The sequence below is a fragment of the Eulemur rufifrons genome, chromosome 7, assembly GCF_041146395.1.
Source record: "Eulemur rufifrons isolate Redbay chromosome 7, OSU_ERuf_1, whole genome shotgun sequence".
Classification (NCBI taxonomy): Eukaryota; Metazoa; Chordata; class Mammalia; order Primates; family Lemuridae; genus Eulemur; species Eulemur rufifrons.
Window position 1 is genome coordinate 2,082,163 of NC_090989.1, and position 24,573 is coordinate 2,106,735.

A 24,573-nucleotide genomic window follows, 5' to 3' on the forward strand; every position below is an offset into this window, starting at 1 on the left:
ATGACCTCCAGCCAGGGCCAGGAGGGTGGATCACAAACAAAATGGCAAATATTCTAAAAGTTCTATGATGAGACTGAATGTTTTGAAAGACCAAGGATTTAAGGAAAACCCTAGATAGAAATTTCCGGAGAGAAGAAATAGCTACCCTATTATTGATAGCTTCCTATTGCTGCTACAGCAAATCACCATAAACTTAGTGGGTTAAAACAATCAGGCTGATTCCTTAATAGTTCCAGAGGTCAGAAGTCGCACTGGGCTAAGCCCAGGGTGCGGGCGGGGCTGAGCCCTCCCGGAGGCCCAAGGCAGCGCGTTCCCTGCCTCACACCTTCCCGAGGCTGCCCGGCTCCGGCCGCCTGGCCTCACATCGCTCCCACCTCCGCTTCCATCGCCACGCTCCTTCCCTGACTCTGAGACCTGCCTCCCGCTTACACGGACGGGGCAATCCAGGATGGTCACCCGTCTCAAGCCCCCTACCCCCACCCGTGCAGTCCCTCTGGCCACACGAGGCACCGTATCCACAGTGCTGTGGGTCAGAAGGTGGGCGTCTTTGGAGGCCTCACCCAGGTGCCTTGGATTCCTACGGGGGGCGAGGCCCATGGCTCTGCTGTGGGTGCCGCGCAGATTCTGGGCAGAGGCTCGGGGTTGCGCACACAGCACAAATCCCGCAAAACACAACACGGGAAGACTGCAGACGAACAAGCCCCTAACGGTGTGGGCGAGCCAGACAGAGCTGCCCACAGCGGCACAGAACTCCAGAAGCAAGCCCGAGAGCCCGGCCAGCACGTCGGGGGTACACAGCAGGGGCAGCAGGAACACGTCCCGGGGGACACAGGCCGAGCGCCCAGGGTGCTGAGGGGCAGAGACGCAGCAGCCAGCGCCCACAGCTCGTCCCCCAGGCGGAGCAGGGGGCACCTGGTCGCACAGTGCTGCCTCCTGCAGCTGCTCAAGGTCAAGGGCGGTGTCACTACGGGTCAGTCTGGCTTCCAGGTGAGCAGCCTGGGAGGGGCTGTGCTCCTGGCCCGCGTCCCGCACCTGAGCACAGGGTCCGAGCGGGAGGCCTTCGCTCTGTTGGTTGACACACGGATGACTGCACGGCCCACGACACTGAGCAGACACGGATTTGTTTCTGAATCGCGAGGTTTACTGACTGTCCTGCAGGCGGACACTGCGGCCCACGGCTGTGCTGCGCCCCCCCGCGGAGGGCCGTCCCCATCCCTCTCCCACGACAGCATCCCACGGAGTAGACTCTGCAACACGCCTGCTTCCCTGGTGTGTCTTCCCAGGCCTTGCCTCGCATTTGGCCTCCAATAAACCTTTACCAAATTCTTTCTACCTCAACAGCCTTAATTTCAGTTAAAAAAAAAAAATGTGGTGCAGTCGACAGGGTTTCGAAGTGAGCTCCCTGACCCCCCAGCCGGCTTCCAGCCTCAGAGCAGGTACCAGCAACGAAGCCATTGCGCTCCTGAGCTTGCTGTCCCTGTTGGGAGCTGCCGGCAGGCTCCCCCAGGAATCAGCACGCTTTCTGCCCCGTCAAAGCTCTGGTGTATTGACACTGGGGTCCCCCTCAGCTAACAGGCGCCCTGACGCTCTCAGAACGAGAGCTGTGGCTACCAGTGCAAGGAAAAGGGTTTTGCTAAATTCTAGGGCAGGATAAAACGGGAGCTCTGTGGACCGTCTCCCTGCAGGTCTGGAGTGAGCCGTCCCTTAGCTTCTCCAGTTTAATCATGGGAGGGCACCCTGCTGCGCCGCATAGCCGCTGCCGCCCCACGCACCCAGGGCGGGAACGGGCCCTCCAGGCTGGAGGGACACCCACCGGCTGGTGTCACGCGTACGTAAGCGGGCCCACCTAGCCCGGGATAGCTGTAAGCAGCCCTGGCCACAACAGAGTGCTTCTCCCTTTAGTGTCTCGGTTCCGTTTAGAACTGAGAAACTTCTAAAAAGAAGTTCTGAGAGAGCCGGGTGCGGTGGCTCACACCTGTAATCCTAGCACTCTGGGAGGCCGAGGCGGGTGGATCGCTCAAGGTCAGGAGTTCGAGTCCAGCCTGAGCAAGAGCGAGATCCCGTCTCTACTAAAAATAGAAAGAAATTATCTGGCCAACTAAAAAATATATATAGAAAAAATTAGCTGGGCATGGTGGCGCATGCCTGTAGTCCAGCTACTCGGGAGGCTGAGGCAGGAGGATCCCTTGAGCCCAGGAGTTTGAGGTTGCTGTGAGCTAAGCTGACGTCACGCACTCTCTAGCCCGGGCAACAGAGTGAGACTCTGTCTCAAAAAAAAAAAAAAAAAAAAGAAGTTCTGAGAGGAAAACAGTCTCCGTCCACGAGGTAAACGCAAGGATGTTTAAAACTACTCTGGGTTGGAAAAGCTTCTTTCCCTCCCTCCCTCCCCTCCGCGGCGCCAGCTCCCCCCCTGCCCCCTTCTCTGCGGCAGAGGACTTTGCAACTTCACAGCGCGCTTGTCCTTCTCTCGAAAGGGGGGAATATATTTAAATTTAGAACAAGAGGAGCAAAGGAGCAAGTGCAGAATGAAAATAAAACGGCTGAGATAAAACCGAGATCCAGCACGTCTTTCAGAAACTGGGAGGTGAAGAGGAAACAAACAGGTCCCCACAGCGTGGGGCCCACAGGCCGCCGGGCTGCGCCAGCCCCGAGTCGCGGCACGTTCTTGTGCACGTGTTAAACTGATCGGCAAATTATATGTGAAAAAATCCAGAGCTCAAATAGTGATTATTTGAAAACCCTACGACTACAGAATTAACATGCAGGCTTCCAAGTGCGCTGCCTGCTTCTCTACTTACTGCCTTAAATCTGCTCACTTTTCTACTGGCATTAAACAAAACTCCCTGGTTACGGTATCACTAATTCCTAGCTACTTGGAGACTTTATTTTTCTTATACAATTCAGGCAGTTCTAGCTAAACATTAAAAAACGTAATCCTAAACTCATTTAAAACTGAAAAAAAAGGCAAAAGAGATTTTTAAATTACAGTACCATTAAAACTGCTTTGCCCAAAATTTTGGTCCACAGCCTTGAGAGGATTACCCACTGGGGCAAAGAAAGCTTAGCTATGTGAATGGCCCCATTTTGTCAAAAATAATTTGGATCCAACTGTCTTTTATAAACCGAGGCGTTTGTTTTACTATCTTATGACTAAAATTCTAAAACAAAAGCTGTAAAATGTTTATGTTTACATATATGTGTGTCTTCCTGGGTCAATCTTCACATTTGGCTTTCAACAAACTTTTATTAAATTATTTCTGCCTCGACAGCCGTCACTTCGGTTGATCCTAACGGGAAGAACGGGACTTCAGGTTGCCCCGCGCGTCTGTGGCAACACAGCACTGCGGATGCCACGAGCAGAGCTTACCTGAGCCCGCGTGCTCCAGGTCCCCAGCGGCCGCAACCAGGACAGACCAGCCGCCGGCTCAAGAGGCAGGCAGTGAGCGGGGAGGGTGGACACGCACGCTCCACAGGATGCTAGTGAGACGCCTCCATGTGCCAGCACTGTCCGCTCTGTCCCCAGGACCCCGGGAGGACACTGGGACAGCCACCCACCCTCCCGCCAGCCCATGCCACGAGCGCTCACTTGAACATGGCGATGAGGAGGTTGAGCAGCAGGATGTTGGCGAAGAGCAGGTAGAGGCAGAGCAGGAGCACCGTCAGCCACTCGGGGAAGGCGGGCTCGTGCCGCGCCATGTCGCTCTCGGGGCACTTGGGCTTGTAGGGGTCCGTGCCGTTGGGGCTGCACTGGTCCGGGTTGAAGTTCACGCCTGTCATTGGGAGCAGGTGGGTGAGCAGGAAGAAAACACGGAGTCACCAGGGTGCCTGGCCGGAAGGGACTCCCAGGGCCTTGGGTCACCGCGAGGATCCCCACCGCGAGGATGCCTGCACCTCGGGGTGAGCTCAGCTCAGCTCTGGGCCCAGACAAAACCGAGAAGGAGGCAGGCGCTCCAGCAACGTGCCCTGCAGCACGAGGTCTGGCTGCAAGTGAAGCCCAGGGGCAGAGCGGCAGCCCGGGCTGGCACGCGCCTGCCCAGGACCCAGCCACCCACTGGGGCACAGCCAGGACCCCAGCCGGGGCCAGCAGCAGCTGGGGCTGCGGCTGCCGTCACCAGCGGACACAGGTCCCAACCCTGGGGAGTTCAATGTGGGGGAAAGAATTTCAAAGGAAAACAATGAGCCGCAGTCGCGGCAAAGGCAGGCACAGGCCATGCTGCAGGGACCGTGCTGCAAGTGAAAGAGGGGAGGGCGGAACAAAACGCCACCCTGCGCTCGTAGAAAAGGAAATAATATAACATAACGTACATGTATCGTCAACTTTTGCATTTAAAAATCCCCAAGGAAACGTGCCAAGTTGGTAACAGTGGTCAGCTCTGGGAGGTGGGTTATGGATAACATTTTTCTTCATATTTACCTTGAATTTTAAAATTTTCAACAATGAGCATGCACTATCAGGTAATCAAATACATTTTTTGAAAATGTCACTAACTTTCTAAGATAGAAACTCACTCTGATGGCTGTAAATCCCTGTATTAAAAAAGAAGAAATATCTGAAATCATTCACATAACTTTCCACATTAGTAAACTAGAAAAAGAACAGGGAACTAGACCCAACGCTGAAAGGAGGACATGACAGAGTTGGACGTAAACAAATGAGACACAGAAAAGGAAAGCAACAAAAAAAAATCAATAAAACCAAGGTCCAGTTCTTGGAAAATATCGACGAAATTGCAACCCTTCAGCTAGACTGATCCAGAAAAAAGAGAGACGGCTCAAATTACTCCAGTCAGAAATGGAAGAGAGGACATTCTGCCAACCTTACACAAATAAAAAGAACTATAAGGAAATCCTAGAGGAAATTATTGACAGGTGGTCTTAATAACCTATCTAACAGAAGAAAACAAACTATCGAGCAGAAAGCAAGGGAAATAAACTCCCAACACATAGTTGCCCCTTTTGCAGAGAAAACTCACAACACAGCTCCCCACTTTGTTTTGTTTAATTAAAAACCCCTGTGGCCCAACTCATCTGGAGGTCTCCTTCCCTCAGCCCCGAGGAGCTCTCCGCTCCAGCTCTGCCTCAACTCCCTCGCACAGGTTCCAAAGACCCAGGTACGCCGGCTTCACGGAGAAAAGGGAAAAATGCAGAAAGCAAACACCACCCCTCTGCGGCTGCCCCTGCTGTCGGCTGCTGAAGCAGAGGGAAAGAAAACAGTTTCACCCTTGAAAACACCAGCCACTTTTCCTCAGTCGCCCCACACTTCTTTCTTTCTCTGTGTGTTGTGGCCACTCACTCGCTCGCTCTCTCTATCTCTTTTTCTTTCTTTCTTTTTTTCTTTCTTGGAGAAATGCATAAAGTTTTACTTCTGTATATCCTAATCACTGAGAACTCTTTCTCACCCACGTACGGACTTCACACCCTAACAATTATATGCTAAGAAATTAGATAAACGGGCAAATTCCTAGAAAGACACAATACCAGCAGTGACTGAGGAAAAAACAGAAAATATAAACAGACGTGTAACAAGGGAAGAGACTGAGTCAGGAAGCTGAAAACGTCACACAAAGGCAAGTCCAAGCTCAGAGGGGTTCACTGGTGAGCTCTACCGAACGTTTAAGGAAGAATTAAAGCCAGTCCTTCTCAGACTCTGCCACAATATAAAAGAGAAGAGAACACCTCCCAAGTCATTCTGTATAGCCAGTATCACCCTGACGCCAAAACCAGGCAAACTCGCTACAAGAAAACTACAGACCAACACCCTTTATAAATATAGACGCAAAAGTCCTAGAAAAATGCTGACAAGCTGAATCCAGGAACACATAAAAAGGATTATAAAACCATGACCAAGTGGCATGCATCCCAGGAATGCACAGCTGTTTCACCATCTGGAAGTCGATCAAGGTACACACCACAAATAGCACAGAGAACAAAAACCACACGCGCACTTCAACAGGGGCAGGAAAGGCACTTGGCGAAATCTACCCCCTTTCGTACCAGAACTCTCAGGAAACCAGGGAGAGAAGGGAGTCGCTTCAACCTGACAAAGGACATTTACAAAAACCCAGCAGGCATCACACTCCGTGGCGAAAGACTGACCCTCCCTACGCTCAGGAGCAGGGTAAAGATGTCCACACTTGCTATAAATACTTCTATTCAGCGTGGAACTGGAGGTTCCAGCCAGGGATGGTGGGCAAGGAAAAGAAAGAAAAGTCATCGAGATTGGAAAGGAACAAGTAAAACTGTCTCTACTTGTAGATGACATCATCTTGAATGTAACAAATCCCAACAAATCCCCTAAACCGGCGGTCCCCAATATTTTTGGCACCAGGGACTGGTTTCATAGAAGACAGTTTTTTCACGGACCGGGGTGGGCAGGGGTGGGAGGCGGAGCCATGCGAGCGATGGGGGCGATGGGGGCGGCTGTACTGACGAAGCTTCGCTCGCGCACCCGCTGCTCCCCTCCTGCTGCGTGCCCCCCACCCCAGTTCCCAGGTTTCATGGAAGACAATCTTTCCACAGACCAGGGGATGGGGGGTGGCAGAGCCCTGCAGCCTGGTCCCTAACAGGCCACAGACCAGCACCAGTCCGCAGCCCGGGGGTTGGGGACCACAGCTCTAAACAACTATTAGAACTAATAAAAACATTTAGCAAGATTTCAGGATACAAGATCACTATACAAAATATAGTGTATTTCTATATTATACACTAGTAATTAAAAATTCAAAAATGAAATTAATGAAATAATTCTATTTAAAGTAGTTTAAAAGAGAATAAAATACTTAGGAATAAATTTAACAGAAGCCTAAGACTTATATACTGAAAACTACAAGACACTGTTGAGAGAAATCTCATACGTTGCTGGTGGGAATGCTCCCTGCTCTTCGGGGAACAGTTTGGCAGTTCCTCAAAAATTGAAACCTAGAGTTATTAGGTCATTAAATATGAAATGTCCAATTTCAAATCAAAAGTGTAGTTTATTAAATCTCAAACAAGAGGCAGTGCAATTAATCAAAGTGTGCACCTGAACTTGCCATCTTATTTTTTTTTAAAGCTATAAACCAATCTATGTTTTTACTAGTTAAAGTGATTGTCATTAATAACAATGAATAATGTAGTTCTACATAATCAAAATCTTCACGGTAGCTTGTTCATGGCAGCAGCAGAGAAGCCTGGAGAGCGAGTGGTGATGAAATCATGAAAGGTGTTTCCCACAGCTTGTTGAGAATGGAATATCTTTCCTTGCAAGAAGTGGTCCAAAGCCTGGAAGACGTGGGAGTCAGTTGGTGCAAGGTCTGGTGAATATGGTGGATGACAGAGTTTCCAAGTCCAGCCTCTGTAGTCTGAGCAGCGCTGTTTGTGCAACATGTGGTTGAGTGTTGTCTTGTAAGAGGACTGGCCTGTCTCTGTTGACCAGTCTTGGCTGCTTAGTCACAAGCATCCTCATCATGGCATCCAATTGGCTGCAGTAGACATCACTGTAATGGATTGACCAGGTTTCGAGAAGCTGTAGTGGATAATACCAGCGCTGGACCACCAAACAGACACCATTAGGTTTTTTTTGATGAATATTCGGTTTTGGACTGTGTTTCACCACTTCATCTTTATCCATCCATTGTGCCAAACGCTTGTGATTGTCAAAAAGAATCCATTTTTCATCACACGTAACAGTATGGTGTAGAAACGGTTCACCTTCATGTTGTGACAGCAAAGAAAGGCAAGCTTCGAGACAATTTCTCTTCTGATGCTCATTTAATTCATGCGGAACACATCTACCCAGCTTCTTTGCCTTGCCCATTTGTTCCAAATGGTCCAATATTATTGGAATAGTAACGTCAAACCTTGCTGCTAATTCACGTGGAGGTTGAGCTGGATTCGCTTCCACTATAGCTTTCAGCTCATCATTATCCACCTTGGTCTCAGGTCGCCCACGTGGCTCATTTTTAAGATTAAAATCACCAGAATGGAACTTCTCCAACCACTGACGCACTGCCTGGTCATTACTCACATCCTTCGCAAACACTTGGTTGATGTTTCATTGGTTCCACGACAGAACTCATATTGGAAAATAACATGAATTTTTGACTTACCCATGGTTTCACAAAAATGTCTCTAAAAAAAATTTGAAAGATAATCACAAGCCAAACTGTGTGTTTGGAAGAATGAGGATGTACCTTCACAATAAAAATAAAACAACAAGTGTCAAAGTGAAACGTCAGAGATATCAACTAACTTAGCACTTAAGGAAATTGGACGTTTCATACTGAATAACCGACGTCATCCGCCCCAGCAGGTCCACTCCTCAGGGTGTATCAGAGAGAAATGAGACCGCGAACCCCGCGGAAACTCACAGGCAGCCGTCCATGCAGCCTGCTCCCGGCACTCAGAGGACACTACCCGTGCTCCAGTGGAGGAGCGGAGCACAGAACGCGCTGCGTCCACACTAACAGACACCGCTCTGCCACGCAAGGGGATCAGGTGCCTTCACGCAACAGCACGAGGAACCTTCAAAGCACAATGTCACGTGAACGAAGCCAGACACAGAACACTCTGTATGACATTATCCACTTCATATGAAAAGCCCAGAAAAGGCAAATCGACGACGACAGAAAGTGGATTAGCGGTTGTCTGTGGGGTGCAGAGGGACTACTAATGGGTACAGAGTGTCTTTTTAGGGTGGTGCAAATGTTATAAAATTACATTCTGTAGATACGCTAAAAGCCACTGAAATGCACACCTTACCCAGTGAACTTTATGGCAGGTGAATTATATCTCGATGGAGCTATTTTAAAAAATTCAGTCTATAAAAAGCATTCATCCAAAGGAGGAGAAAGTTATTTCTGACTGGGGAGGGGAGAGGGGAAATGGGGTGGCATTTAAGGTTGGGGGGCTGTCAGCCAATGCCCCCGTGCCCCAGACCACCCCTCGGCCCACCTCTGACCTCCGCGTGGCACAGCCCAGCCCCACCCCGGCCGACACTCTCCGGCCCCAGCTGGGGAAGGCACCCCCGCTCTCTGCCGCGGGCACTTGGGCGCCAGTGCCCGCGGGGCCTGCTGAGCAGCGGGAACCGCTCCGGCCCCACCGCTGTCTGTGAGCTGGCGGAACCCCAGAGCCTCAGTGACCCCAGTCACACACCCCTGCGGCACTTCCCCCCTCCCGCTCTCCTGCGGCCGCCTCAGCACCCCCAGCTCCCGCCTGCCCGGGCTCCTACCGTCGATGTAGGCCGGGATCTGCCCGAAGATGGTGAGGTAGGAGTGGTAGACGACCCCGCGGAAGATCCAGTCCACCCGGCGCTCATTGTGGATGAGGATGGCCTGCTTGGCCACCCCGAAGGACACCACCCACACCGCCAACAGGAAGAGGAAGAAGAAGACGTCCTTCATCTGCAGAGACAGTGAGGCACCAGGGCTGTACCCTCCCCCGCCCCCAACGCTCTCCCTGAGCAGAGGTGGGCTCTGCCTGCCACACCTGGCAACGATGGAAAAGCCACCGCCACCCAGGAAGCAGTGAGGCTCCTTGGGAGCAGCCCCGGGGCTGCCGCTATGACCTCCTGGGGGACCCACACCTTTGTGCTGGGCACCCAGGGGTGGAATCAGAGATCAGAAATGAGCTGTGGAGATCAGAGAGGGCAACCAGGGAGGGCTTCCTGGAAGGGGCGACACACTGGCAAAGGTGCGAGAAAGGCATCTGGGAGTGGGAGCCCAGGGACAAAGCGGGGACATGGGGACCTACGTGTGCTGAAGCACTGGCCAGCCTCCCTTGCAATGGCACAAGGACAGAAATACGGACTGACGGGACAGAACTAAGAATGCAGGAGCAAGCTCATGCGCGCTGGTCGCTGGTTCGCAGCACGGTGGCGCCCTCCCAGCTGCAGCCCCTTACCATGCGCTTCACGATGATTATCTTGGGCCCCAGCGTCTTACTGACGGTGAAGATGTGCATCAGCCGGAGGCAGAACATGATGAAATCCAGGGACAGGACGACGCGCCCAGCGTACAGCGTTGCTGGGATGAGCCTACAGGTGGCAGAAGCAGCCCCGCCTCAGCTCTCTGCCCCGGTGGCTGCAGTGGCCCCAGAGCCGTCCCCAGCTGCCCGCCCCAGCCCAGGCGTGGCCCTTGCAGGAAAGGGCTCTGGTGGAGCCCGGGCTCAACGTGCAGAAAGCTGGGTGTGAGGTCGAGGGGCAGAGCCCCTGGCTTCTCTCCAGAAAGGCCCATAAGGCCAGCCCTGCAGGTGGCCAGGCTGTGGGACCCCTGGGAAACACGCGGACTTGGCCAGGCCCCTCTTGCCTCACGGAGGAAGGGGCCATGGCCTCGCAGATGCCTGGGGCCCTAATGGGCAGTGACTGACCCGCAGGAGGGAGGCACAGGGAGAGAAGCGGCAGCCGTGTGTCTGCGGAGCTGGGACAGTTCCAGCGACGCCTACCGACAGCCCTCGTGTGTGCGCAATCGTGTGCTCCCCTCTCCTCTGGCAACCCAAGGGAAGGCATGACGGCCACATCCTGCCCCCGCCGGGCAGGTGACACTCTGGGGTCCAGCAAGGAGCAGAGTCTCGCCCAGGCTGAGGCCAGGGGACGTCCACCCACCTGCAGGTCAGCCCTGCTATGAAGAGCAGGATGGCGCCGACATCCAGCTTGTTCCAGAAGTCGCTAAAGTACAAGGCTGCCTTCTTCATCAGCCCGCACTCGTCAGGGTCGTAGAAGAGCTACTGGGAAGAGGGCGCATAGGGAGACAGACGCCTATCATCGTCATTGTATCCATTACTGCTCTCGCTGTCACTGTCATTGTCACTGTCACTGACGTCATTATGACCATCGTTATCGTTAACACTATTGCTACTATTATCATTAGCATGTCACCATCATCATTATGATCGTGTTCATTATATCACTATCATTAATGTTATCACTATCGTCACCATCACGGTCACCATCATCACCATCAGCATCATCACCATCACCGTCACCACTATCACCACCATCACCATCATCACCATCACCACCATCACCACCATCATCACCATCACCGTCACCACTATCACCACCATCACCACTATCACACATCACCATCACCATCACGACCATCACTATCACCACCATGACCACCACCATCACCATCACCATCATCACCATCACCATCATGACCATCACTATCACCACCATGACCACCACCATCATCACCATCACCATCACCACCATCACCATCATCACCATCACCATCACCACCACCATCATCACCATCACCATCATCACCATCACCATCACCACCATCATCATCATCACCATCACCACCACCACCATCACCATCATCACCATCACCATCACCACCACCACCACCACCACCATCACCACCACCACCACCACCATCATCACCATCACCATCACCACCACCATCATCACCATCACCATCACCACCATCACCATGATCACCATCACCATCACCACCATCACTATCACCACCATCACCATCATGACCATCACCATCACCATCACCACCATCACCATCACCACCATCACCATCACCACCACCATCATCACCATCACCATCACCACCACCACCACCACCATCATCACCATCATCACCATCACCATCACCACCATCACCATCATCACCATCACCATCACCATCACCACCATCACCATCACCATCACCACCACCATCATCACCATCACCACCACCACCACCACCACCATCATCACCATCACCATCACCACCATCACCATCATCACCATCACCATCATCACCATCACCATCACCATCATGACCATCACCATCACCACCATCACCATCACCACTATCACCACCATCATCACCATCACCACCATCACCATCACCACCACCATCACCATCACCACCATCACCATTGTCATCGTCATCACTATCATATTCACTATTGTCACTGTCACCATGGCCAGCAAGTACACTGCTGGCTCTGTATGGAGGGAGCTCAGTTAGTGAGGGAGGGAGGGGGATGGGAGGCCAACGCTGAGCGGAGCCGGGCAGCAGCTCCCGCCGGGATGGGCAGGTGCGTGTGCTGCAGAAGCCCCCTGCTCACTGCCAGGCACCAGCTGTCCCCCACTAGGAGCTTTGTTCTCACAGGGAACCACGCTGCTTCCTGAAGCAGCCCCAAAAGGAGGGCAAAGCCCCGGTAGGGGCCATGGGAGACCCCCGTGGCCTGCCTGGCAGGAGGCCCCACACCCTCCCAGGGTACCAAGCCCCCGGCCCCAGCAGCTGGGTGGGTGGGTCAGGTGACCCAGCAGGACCAACTAGGTCCTTTCCCTGGCCTGGGAGAAGGGCACGCCCTCTTTGTGCTGGGGCTGTCACTCATGAGGCTGGGGTTGGGGCGGGTGCACCTGGACAGGGTCTGGCTGCGGAAGCCGTGTGGCAGAGGGGAGCATGGCGAGGCCGGCAGAGCCAGGGCTATGGCATCTCTCCCGGACCCTCCACCCTGGCCCTGCACTTCCTCCCCAGGCTCCCCCAGGAGGCAGGTGTGTGCGCAGTGTGAGCTGCGTTCTAGCCGGGGTCTGGCGGTCTACCGAGTCCAGAGAGCAGAGGGGGTCTACGCCAGGCTGTCTCCCGGTGGGCTGACCCCACTCCACCCGTGCCCTGAGGGTCCCAATCACCCATTTCACAGTCACTGGCTGCCACCTGGTGCTGGCACCATGGGAACACAGTGGGGACCCCACACAGCAAGGGATCAACCTTGCCCAAAGAGTGCTTTGGCCTTGTCCCAGCCTCTGGGAGGTCACCTCCGAATCCTGGGAAAGTCCTGTCTGATGGGAGTGTCTTTGTTTTCCTGGGGGCCTGGGCCACGCCAGACAGTGTAGGGCGGGGCCCTGGGCAGTGTCAACTCAACCATGGAGGGGCTGGGGATGGGGGTTGGTCACACCGCTGTGGCTGACCTCCCATAAAAACCCTGGGCCCCAAGGCCTGGGTGAGCCTCCCAGGGGGCAGTGGCCCGAGCATGTTGTCACACATAGTTGCTGGGAGGAGGAAGTGCCGTCCACACCTCCTTACGGAGGGACCTGGAAGCTCTGGGTTTGCAACCGTCCTGGAGGCTCCGCGCCTCCCCCCTTGGCTGGCACGAGCCGGAGGCTTTTGCTTAATCAGCTGTGACAGTGAATGTCGCCGCTCTCCGCGAGTCTGAGCCTTGCTTTTGGACCTGAGGGTGACCCTGGGCCCACAGCTTGCGCTGCCCGTCACGGGGGAAGGGGGGGCACACCCACCTAAGGTCCACGAGGTCACAGGGTGATCAGACAAGGCACGAGGGGGTTGGGAGGGACAGCAGAGGAGCGGGGCACGAAGGCTCGCCCGCCTGGATGGGGCAGCGAGGGCTGCAGGCCGCAAGGCGCCCGTTGGCAAGGGTAGTGCCCCTGCCTTGGGGTCCTGCCCAGCTCTCAAGGCACGGGGTGAGGCTCGGTGGGGACAGTCACTAGGCCCAGGGTCCACTGAGGGAAAGTGACCGAGCCGGTGGCTCCCGGGCTGGGGGTGCCCCAGGTGACCGGGCCCAGCATGGCCTACGGGGCCCGAGGAGCCGGGAAGGGGGGCGGGTCCTACCTGCCGCGTCTCCTCGCACACCAGGGAGAAGAGCCAGAGGTAGATGGCGCACTCGCACCAGGACGGCGTGGGCTGGAAGTCCACCATGAGCACGTAGGCGAACAGGCACAGGAAGGCGAAGTAGGACAGGATGTTCAGGTGGAAGATGACCACAGGCGCGTTGAAGAAGGCGCGGGCGCGGGCCGGGCCACGCACCGCCTGCAGCCTCTTCTCCCTGCGCAGCGGCGGGCGGGGACGGTGACCTGGGGGCCGGTGTCCTAACGTCCCACAGACTCCGGCCACCTGGGGACCCCTCATGCCCCTGATGGGAATGCGAGTGGGGGACGAATGTGCTCGGGGCCCAGGGCAGTTACGGGAGGAGCGGGGACCCCTGCACACGCCAGCAGGGCCCGGACCAGACGGCCCAGCAAGGCGAGGACCTAGAGACGGCCCCTGACTTCCTGCCCACGGCGTGACCTCTGTGGCTCTGAGCCTGGCAGGGGCCGGGTCCCACCTGCGGTGCTGAGCGGGCCCTCAGGCGCCCTGGGAATGGGGACAGGCCTTCCTCGCCGTCCCTCACGAGGGGCAGGGCTGGCCAGGACGGCAGAGCCTCCTCACTGTCCTTGTTCCAGCACGGTGGGGGGAAGGGCAGCAGGGGCAGCTCTGTCAGCAGGCGTGGCTCTGCCGCCCTCGGGAGGGTGCTAGAAAAGCAAGCCACTCCTCTCTGCCTCAGTTTCCCCTCTGGACGCCCTGAGCACTTGCACCAGCTCAGGCCTGTACCCTTGGCACACGGGGACAGGGAGGAAGCGGCAGCATGGCCTGTGGGTTGTGGAAGGGCTCGGGGCTGGCCACCCGGGCCGGGGCCTTGGATCTGCCCTGACTGCCGGGCGCCTGAGCCCCAGTGCAGCCCTCCGTGGGACAGAGCCGACCCCGCCACCGGTCCCGCCAGCTTTTGAGGAGGCGCAGGTGGGGCATGGGCCAGGCCTGGGTCTCCAGTCACAGTAGCCACGACCGAAGAGGACGCCACCCAACACAGGCTCCACACCCGCAGGGACCGGGGCTCTCAGCTGTGGCCCACCATCCCCCACGACTGCCCAGGTCTGCATCCCTGGTGGGAGCCGGGAGACCACCCGCTCCTCCCCACTGTCCCCAGGGAGTGGAGGCTGGAAACCAGGGTCACCAGCACGGCGGGGCCATGACAGCGGGTCCCGCAGGGAGGACACTCATGGGGCGGGACTTCAAGCACAGGGGTCCCTGCTCCACGTCCCGCCCTCACCATGTCGACATTCTAGGTCCCAGCACAACTGTGAGGACGTCTAGAGACGGTCCTGACCCCAGGGCCACTTCCACACCCGCACCCGCGCCCCGAGGCACCTGAAGGAGATGAGGCCCGTGAAGAGCAGCGGGAAGGCCAGCATGCACAGGGCCACGCGCCACAGCCCGTTGTCCACGCAGAGCTGGCCCCACCACACCTTGGTCAGGAAGGCCTGCGGAGGGGCAGTCTCAGGACAGGGCCCGCCCGGCCTGACCCTAGCGTGAGTGACGTCCACGCTCACAGCTGTGACTCGCCCTGTGCCCCAACGTGCCTGGCATCTCTTGGCTGAGGGCTCGGGGCTCCAGGGGGGCAGAGCCGGCCACGGTCTCACAGCCCGAGTGGCGGAGAGCCAGGGCCCTCGCTGGGGCTGCGGACCCCCAGCCCCGCCCTCCTCCCACCTGGAGCCTCAGGACCCAGGTCTGCGGGTCCCCAGGCCCTGCGGTCACAGGCTCTCTCGAGCTGGCTTCCCTAAGCGCCACAGAGCGGGATGGGACCCTCCCGGGCCCCACAGAGCCCAGGACAGGGTGGGCGCCTGGTGTACCTGGTGACAGCGTGAGGCTGCTCCAGGAAGGACGTCCCCCACCCCGTCCCTCCTGAGGCCCCCAGGTAGAGACGGCTGGAGCTGGCCCGGGGGCCACACGGGGACGTGCGTGGAGGTGAGCAGCTGCCTTCGCCCCAGCCAGCCCCGGCTTTGGCTCAGCCTGGTTTCCTCGTCCGCAGACAGAGGGAACAGCCTTCTGGGCCAGAGCCCGTGGTTGCTCGGGCCCCGAGCGTGTGTGAATGTGCTGCCAATGGGGTGTTTCCGGAAGCCCTCGGAAGGTCACCTGGATGCCCCCGTGAGACACGAACTTCATGTCCTTGGCCTCCAGCGCCAGCTGCAGGCAGGTGGTCTTCCCCCAGGCCTCAGACACGCGGGTGAGCAGCTTCTGCGCCCTCTCCTCGTCCTTGCGGTAGCACTCGGTGAAGACCCCTGGCAGACGGGGAAGCCCTGCGTCAGGGCAGCAGGGGACAACGGCCGAGCCCCGGGACAGGGTCTGAGAGCAGCCCCTCTGAGCACACCGCCAGGACACGGGTAGGGCACGGGGCAAGGCAGGGAAAATAGGGGGCTGATGTCCCCAAATACCCAGGCTCTGGGACAAGGACCCCAGGGTGAGGGCACAGCCCCCGGAGCTCACCGATGGCTCTGAGTTCGTACTCGTCCGCCAGCGCCAGCATCTCCTCAGAGGTGTCCGTGTCCTCCTCCTCCTTGGACAGCTCCTTCAGGATCCTGCTGCAGGCCAGCGCCGCGGCCGTGCAGTCCTGGCTCTGCGGCCGGGAGCCAGAGTGAGAGCCCGCCCCGCCTGGGAACCCAACACACGGCCAGGGGGACAGAAACAGCAGGCCTGGGGCAGCACGGGCCACCCAGGACAGTGCGGGACACAAAGTGCCTTCTGTGACCCTGTCTGCATAAACCATCTGAGTTGTCCCAAACCGACACGTAGCCCCTTTCTGATGGCCCAGGCTCCGCGCTGGCCTTGGGCAAGGTCCCTCTAACAGAGCATGCACAGCACCAGCGCCGCCCTCCAGAGCCCGTGTGGGCCACAAGCACAGAGCCACCCGGCTGGGGGGGAGGGGGCGGCGAGCCTGGGCCCTGCGCACAGCACGGGAGGAGTTTGTTTGGCAGAGTTTTTTCTAAAAAGAATCCCCTTCCTGCCTAGAGCTATGCTCCTTGTCCTGCTCTGGGCACCCGAGTCCCTTCTGCGGTGAGGACGCCCACTGCCCTCGCTCCGCGGCCCGGGCTTGCTCTCGGCCTTGGGAGCTGCAGCCACGCACCCGGCCGGCCACTGGCCCTGTGTGGCCCTGTCTGCCAAGCAGCAGGTCTTCTCACCTGAGCCCAGATGATTCCTGCCAGCTCCCGACGGTTCTGGACGATGGCCCAGATGAGAAGGTCACGGACTGGGTCCATGGTGAAGGTCATGTGGCCTGAGGAGCGCTTGTAGAGGGACCGGAGGCTCACTCCCTGCACCTGGGGGCAGAGGACAGTCAGCGCCCACCTGGCCGGCTCAGCGTCCCCGGGGAGCCTGCTGGGCGTGGGGGCCCACTGCTTTCCCGGGACCACCGTCTCGGAAGACTGAGCCCACATCCTGCTCTTTCAAACACCCTAGAATGCTCATGTGCACACTCAAGTTTTTAAAAACATTGTTCTGGAGACATCTAGAAACATCTAGAAAGTGGAATACCCATTGAATTCCTTCACCAACATTTTAGACTTTTGGAACACGTCAGGCACTTCAGGGTTCCTTAGTCTTGTTCTGCGGCATCAAAGCCTTTTCCAGTTAAGCGAGATCCCAGCACAACAGTCTCTCAGTAGATCTGTGGCTGTGAGCTCCTCGGGGAACCTAACGCAGTGTCCCCTGCAGAGAGGCCACCGAGACGGACCTGCTGACCTGGTGGTGAGGCCCACGTGGCCGCAGGCGGACGGGAGCATCCGACCCAGACACTCGCCCTACACGGCAGCAGGAGGACCCGGGGACCCAGGCTCCCCGGCCGACTGGGAAACACGAGCTCGGAGGGTCGGGAAACAACTCCCAGACGTGGAGAACTCATGTCCCACATCACACAGGACAAAAACGCACTTTCTCCCAGTGATTCCAGAAATGTCCTGAAGGCTTATCTTTGCAAAGAAGTCAGTGTACCTTCTTAAACTACAGACGCAGGTAAGCGTGAGCTTCTATGTTGGACCTTCTTAAACACATTGCAACTGGGTGTCTTAAATAAACACCCCAGAACCAAGCAGAGCAGAACTGTGACTGCAAACAACCAGGCCACGGCCGTTTCCTTCTCAGGGGCTAGGCGTGGCTCGCCAGGGACGACGGACAGGTTGAAATGGGTAACTTTCCAGCAGAAAAAAACCAAAACCAATTGTGATCTTAGAAGAAATAGAGGACCGGACCAGAGAATACCCAGGACAGAAACTGAGAAAGTCATTAGAACCACTAAACATAAAAGCACTGAGGGCAGATGGCGCCACAGGGACGTGCCTGCGTGTCAGGCCAGTTACCATCGGCCACACAAACCACCCCAGAGCAGGGAGGGCCTCCCCACGGCTTTTACAAAACTGAATGAACTGATGCCGGAGCCGGACACACGCAGCCCCCAGATAAAAGAACAACCCAACGCTTAGATGTTCTGATGCAAAAAAGTGCTGGCAACAGACTCTAGCGTCTTGCTGAACATGCACTGCCCTGCAGTCACGTTCAGACTCCAGACAGGAAGAAAAGCACGTTTCATTACCAAGAAATCTATTAATTCACCAAATTCGTAAGTCAAAGAGGAAAAGCGGCTCAGTCCTCTCCAAAGGCATCTGACGGAACCCGGCTGAGCTTTGCTGTGTAAAACCGCACAGACCCGGAGCGGGGGAAGCCCCCACGGGAGACCCCACGGGAGGCCCAGCGGATCAGAACCCGGACGCGCACCGTCCCCAGGCTGCAGCGCGGGCTGCTCGTCCCACAAACACGCGGGGTGCTGCTGACCTGCTGTACAAAGAGCGGGGACCCCGGACGAGTCGGGGAGGGGCTTCAGGGCAGGGGTCGCTCTCCCGCAGAACTTTTTGTGCTGTTTGGAATTTCCAGAAGGGGAGTGTTTGGGACTGAAATTCACGCGCTGGAGCCCTAACCCCCGCGTGACTGTAGGAGGCGGAGACGGCCCGCAAGGAGGTGATTACGGTTAACTGAGGTCGGAGGGCGGGTCCCCGACCCAACAGGACCGGTGTCCTTGTAAGTATAGAAGAGACAGCAAGACCCCCCCACCTCCTGCCCCGTGCAGACACGGCCAGAGGGTGCCGTCCACTCGCCAGGAAGGCAGCCCTCGCCAGAGACCACCCTACGGGCACCTCCCCAGACTGCAGCCTCCCGACCCAGAGGGAACCAGTTTCCCCCGGGTGAGCCCCACCCCGTCCGCGGTGCGCGGCCGCAGCAGCCCAGCCAGCCTGCGACAGAGCACGTCCCCCGTCTGGTGAAATCAAAGCCAACTTCAAAAGCGAAGCGCTAAGAGCACAGCACAGCCCAGGCGGCCGGCCGCGCCCGGCGCGTTACCCGCACGCACGTTGAGTTTGAGGTGAGGCACGGGCAGCGAGAGCCGCGGCCGGTCGCTGTGGCGGGGCCGCGGGTACAGCGGCTGCGTGAAGTCCCCCAGCAGCTCCCGCAGCACCTGGGCCACGTGGTGCATCTGCACGCAGGCCGGGCGCTCGGGCTCCTCCGCCAGCACCTTCTGCAGCTTGCTGTGGAACAGGCAGGACGGCTCCAGGTTCTCATACAGGTAGAGCAAGGTGTCCCAGGTCACGAACTCCTTCAGCCGCACCCCGTTCTCCAGGAAGAGCTTCACGAACTCAGGCTTGTTGGAGATGAGGGCGGCGGTCATCATGGGGTGCAGATCTGAGGGCTGAGAGGAGCCTCGTGGGGCGACCGCTGCACGCGGCCATCGCCTCACGTCAGCCGGATCTCGGAGACCCTGCGGGCCGGGCTGCCGCCGTCTCCAAGCTGGGGGGACGAAACCTGGCCGGGGCGCCCGCCACCAAGGGAGGGGCTGGGTCGAGACCAAGGCCACCCCAGGCCCGCCCTTGCCTCCGTGGCACGACGCACGGGGGCCCGGCAAGGCCCTCCGCGGGGCACCCGAGAAGACTTACCTTCCACTGCCACTCGTCCGTGAAGATCTCGCTGCGGGCGATGTCCACGCGGTTCCACGCCACTGCCAGCTTCAGCTGGTGGTCCCAGTTCTCGTGGCCAAAGTGGTCTTGGCTCCGAGAGGCTGCAGGTGAAAACGTGCACACAGGGACCTGGATCGGGGGCTCGGAGCCGTGTCCCCTCGGCGCCCGCTGGCGTAGGAAGTCAGAGTCGGGAGGGGTCCCGAGCCCGCGTGGCCACTGTCTGACCTTCCCTGAATATGCAGCTGTTTTTGCGTGTCCTAGTCGTTAACGTCTAGCTTCCAAAAGGGGAAAAGAAAAAAGAAGGGGAAAGGGAAGGCCGCCAGCCCGTGAAACCCCCTGCAAGTGTCCTCAGCAGGACGGGAGGTGCGAGGCAGTGGCCGCACGTCTGTCTGTGCCTGTGCGTCGGAAGAGCAGCCAGACAGCGGAGCACGGCCCCCGGCAGCGGGAGGACGCGGAGCAGCAGTTAACCAGAGTAATCACAACTGGAGATTCCCTCATCGCCCCCGCGTCTGCTCTGCCTTTGGACGCTTTTGCGCATCTGAGGCAAAGGAGTCCACGCGTGGGACGACGTGGGAAGTCAGGAGAGGTGACTTCCACGGTTCTCTCTACCCTGAAATTGTATGAGAAGTCATGAGGACCACAACGGTGTAAGTCAGCGCAGGCTGCACTCGGACTTCAGCTAAGAAGAAGGGGTAAAGAAGACAGCTCGTGCTCCCAACCTCAGGTGCCAGGCAGGTCCCCCACCCGTGAAGGCACGGCCACCACCAGCTGCCCTCTGCCAGTGCGTCGGACCGAGGGGGGCGTTTGGCGCAGCAGCTGAAAGCCTGCGGCTGCCCCTCCCTTGCCCCGCCCTCCCCGACCCTCACCTTTCAGCAAGGCCTGCAGGATGGCCACGTCCACGTCCTGCTGCCCGTCCTTGCCTTCCCGGAAGATGGTCAGCAGCTGCCGCCTCCGGACGATGTCTTGGATCTGCAACAAACGCCTTCCAAGTCAGGTATGCAGTGACCCGTGGAGCCCCTGCCTCCTCTGAGGACACCTGGAACTGAGGCCCTGGACACAGCCAGAGCCCGGGTCCTGCCTGCCTTATGGGTAGGGACACCGCCCTGCCTCAGACGGTGAGGGTGCACGAGGACCACGCATGCCACGTTTGTGAGTGGTCTGTCGGCGGAACTCAACGCGAGGGTAAAGACCTTCACCTTGGCAATGGTGCGACTTAGTGCAAGGGTTCTCCACCTCGCCTTCCTGCCAGCGCCCTGGCCACTCCTCACAGGGTCTCTGTGCAGACTCTGCCCACCCCTGGGGGGTCCTCCTGAGCCACACCTCTGTCTCTGAGACCCTGACAGCTCCCCATCCCCGGGGGACAGCTTCCGTGGCAACTGCAGACACATCCTGGGCTCCCTCGCCAGCCCCACCCACCTGCCTACCTGCATATCTGTCTGTCTATCCATCCCTCCCCCCACCTGCCTGCCCACCTGTCTGTCCCATCCATGTGTCCACCTGTCTAAACAGGTATCTGTCTGTCTGTCCATCCACCCATCCATGTGTCTACCTGTCTGTCCATCCACCCATCCCTGTGTCTACCTGTCTACATACGTATCTGTCTGTTCATCCAACCATGTGTCTCTCTGTCTGCCTGTCTGTCCATCCACCCATCCCTGTGTCTACCTGTCTACACAGGTGTCTGTCTGTCTGTTCATCCATCCATGTGTCTATCTGTCTCCTGTCTGTCCATCCACCCATCCCTGTGTCTACCTGTCTACACAGGTGTCTGTCTGTCTGTTCATCCATCCATGTGTCTATCTGTCTGCCTGTCTGTCCATCCACCCATCCATGTGTCTACCTGTCTACACAGGTGTCTGTCTGTCTGTTCATCCATCCATGTGTCTATCTGTCCGCCTGTCTGTCCATCCACCCATCCCTGTGTCTACCTGTCTACACAGGTGTCTGTCTGTCTGTTCATCCATCCATGTGTCTATCTGTCTGCCTGTCTGTCCATCCACCCATCCATGTGTCTACCTGTCTACACAGGTGTCCGTCTGTCTATTCATCCACCCATGTGTCTATCTGTCTGTCCATCCACCCATCCATGTGTCTACCTGTCTACACAGGCATCTGTCTGTTCATCCAACAATGTGTCTATCTGTCTGCCTGTCTGTCCATCCACCCATCCATGTGTCTACCTGTCTACACAGGCATCTGTCTATTCATCCAACCATGTGTCTATCTGTCTGCCTGTCTGTCCATCCACCCATCCATGTGTCTACCTGTCTACACAGGTATCTGTCTGTCTCCCTTTCATCTATCCGTCCATCCCTGCATTTACCCATCTGTCCGTGCATCTGTCTGTCTGTCTATCCAGCCAGCCACACACCCACTCTCCCATCACCTGTCAGTCAAGTCGTCTCCTAGCAGCTGTGCCTGCTGCCAGCTGCTCCTCCCCCAACCCCCTGCACCCTGGTGCCAGGGTGGGTGCTCCACAATTGCACTAACCACAGGGTCCCCCAGCTTCCACAGGGAGCCCCAGACTCATCCCGCTGGCTCCCCAGGCCAGCCACACCCAGCCCGCGGCCTTCCCTCTCCACCCCGGCCTGGCCACGTGGCCCATGTCTCTGCGCAGACTCTGCCCACACCTGGGGAGGCTCATGTGTCACATGTCCGTCTCTAGGACCCCGACAGCTCCCCATCCTGGGGGCCAGCTTCCATGGCAACTACAAACACAACCTAGGCCCCCTCGCCAACCCCACCCTGTCCACCAGCCAAGCAGGCGTCTCCGGAATTTAATCTAGCCCTTGACTCACGTAATAAAGCAGCTGCCATTTTTAGCACGGTTGTGCCGACGCAGCACCGAGCACCTCACGGGGCCAAGGTGACCTCGTTTCACGGTCTGAGCTCACGTGCGCACGTCCCTGTTTCACAGTGGCCTGACCCCTCGCAGGGGGCCATGCACCTGCCGCAGCATCTGAGGCAGCGGCCCTCCCTGCCCCCGCGCAGCGTGGACACTCCGCGGAGGTTTGTCGCGGGAAGGACCGGTCCTGACCATGCAAGGGGCCTCCCCGCTGCGCGAGAACGGGGCCGACAGGCCCTCGCGGAGGCTGGCGCAGCGCCGCGCCGCAGCAGCCTGCCAGCTTCAGCTCTGAGCGCTGCCTGAGAAGGGCCCAGGGCCTGCCTGGCCGCTCCCAGAGGCGCCGAGGAAGAGGGAAGTGCAGCCCGGGAGTCGCGTGGGCTGAGCTCACAGCCAGACCTGCCGCCACGAACTGACCTGACCCTCGCGGCTACACCGCGTTATTCTCAGACAGAAGCAATCTCACAGGACGTCCGTACCAAACGCAGGCACTCTGAGACCATGAGAAAGCACAGGCAAAACCAAGGTCGCCGTGCCACCCCCAGATCACCCGGGCATGGAACCCCTGCTTCCCAGTCGGCCACCCAGGGCCCACGTCCTGTGGCAGGTCCTCTGACACCCCGCAGTCCCGTGTGCCGTCTGCCTTGGCCAACTGCGCTGTGCCCTGCGGTCTGCAGCCGGTGGGACCCGACGGCCCACAGAATCCAAACCACACCCAGCAGAGCGTGCGGATTCCGGGAGCTGCATGGAACACGCACACGGGCTGCTTGGCCCGCCCCAGCTTGCTGTTGGGGACACGGAGATGCAGAGGCCCCCGCCCCCCACAGAGAACCCTGCTGGGAAGCAGAGATCAGGTGACCGTGAGCGGGCAGGGTTCAGAGGTGGCCAGAACCAGTGGGCAGGTGTGGCAGGGAGAGGCTCTCAGGCCAGGCCGGTGCTTTGCAGGGTGGGGGCTGACCCTCGGCCCTACACACTGACCCCTTCTGGAGGCTGGGGTCTCGGCGGGGACTGTGGTGTCCCTGCAGAGGCCATGGGGCCACCCCAAATCTAACGTCTGGACTGGGGCGATGGTCCCTTCTGAGGCCCTCCCCACGCGCCCCCATTAATCCACCTGTGAGGCTGTGACACTGGACGGGACCCTGCCACCCACTGCCAGCACCTGACAGCTGCTGGAACCTGGGCAAGGCCCACCCGGGCTCTCAGGGCCGCTGTCCCCCTCCTCAGCCTCCCCAGCACCCGCCTCCCCTGCCCTCCCATCCAACAGGCTCTCACAGCCTCACTGAGCCCGTGGGGTCCGCCCCACCCCCGCCGGGAGGCTTCCTGCCTGTGCCCCCAACCTCCACAAATGGCCTCCGCACCTGCCCATACCCGGCAGGGTTTCCGTTTAGGGCGCATGTCCTGGTCCTGCCCGCCAGGCTGACGGCATCAGGCGGCCACACGCGGGGGGCCGGCAGCCTGTCTGCCTCACCTTCTTGGTCCACTCGACGACACTGCCCTCGGTGAAGGTCTCGAACATCTCCTGGAAGAACACGCTCAGCTTCTGCTGGATCAGGGAGATGGTGATCTCCGAGATGGGCAGGCTGGCCACCTGGGCGATGACGTCGGCCACGCGGCCCGAGCCCTCCACCACCACGCAGGGGGTGCCGTGGGTGATGGCGTTGTAGATGGTCTGCAAGGCAGGGGTGGCGTGACGGACGGGTCCCACCCTGCACCCCTGAGGGGGAGAACCCCCCGGCGCCCCGGGGGACCCTGCTGCTGGAGTCCGCGGGAAGCAGTCACGGGTGCAGTAGCACCGTGTCCACGGCTCGGAGGGGGAGAGGGCGGATCCCGGCACCCTGCGGTGTACGCCCAGACAGCCAGATCCCAGCACTGCCGCAACAGGAGGGTTTCTCGAGTCTTTGACACAGCCCCGCAGGCGTGAGCGCCTCTCCACAAGGGAGCTGCGCGGACCTGGGGTCTCCGGTCTCACAGAGGGAAGACCACGAGCAGGGCCCTGGGCCCAGCACGGGACTTCCCACCACAGCCGTCCTAGGAAGGACACACCAGCCTGCGTGAGGGAGCGAGCGTGGCGCCCGCAGGGCCCCTGCGCTCCCAGAGAGTGGGGTCCCGATACGCTGCGGATTCCCATCCAGCCACGAGACCCCAAGGCTCTGCTCTGGCCTCTGTGATCATAAAATGCAAACAGGGACATTTCCTGTGATCC

General features: G+C 58.3%; 1 protein-coding gene across 2 annotated transcripts in view; it reads right to left on the minus strand.

Annotated features, from left to right (window-relative positions):
- Positions 1-24,573, minus strand: part of TRPM2 (transient receptor potential cation channel subfamily M member 2) — a 58,786-nt gene that overhangs the window by 18,875 nt on the left and 15,338 nt on the right. For both annotated transcript variants that reach the window (XM_069474905.1, XM_069474904.1), the window contains exons 8-20: positions 23,839-24,039; positions 20,395-20,497; positions 19,508-19,629; positions 18,928-19,263; positions 16,712-16,849; positions 16,020-16,149; positions 15,669-15,814; positions 14,904-15,016; positions 13,551-13,764; positions 10,580-10,698; positions 9,880-10,012; positions 9,209-9,380; positions 3,587-3,770 (exon numbers count right to left, since the gene is read on the minus strand). In XM_069474905.1, the coding sequence (XP_069331006.1) occupies positions 3,587-3,770; positions 9,209-9,380; positions 9,880-10,012; positions 10,580-10,698; positions 13,551-13,764; positions 14,904-15,016; positions 15,669-15,814; positions 16,020-16,149; positions 16,712-16,849; positions 18,928-19,263; positions 19,508-19,629; positions 20,395-20,497; positions 23,839-24,039 (2,111 nt within the window). The remainder of the gene's footprint in view (positions 1-3,586; positions 3,771-9,208; positions 9,381-9,879; positions 10,013-10,579; positions 10,699-13,550; positions 13,765-14,903; positions 15,017-15,668; positions 15,815-16,019; positions 16,150-16,711; positions 16,850-18,927; positions 19,264-19,507; positions 19,630-20,394; positions 20,498-23,838; positions 24,040-24,573) is intronic.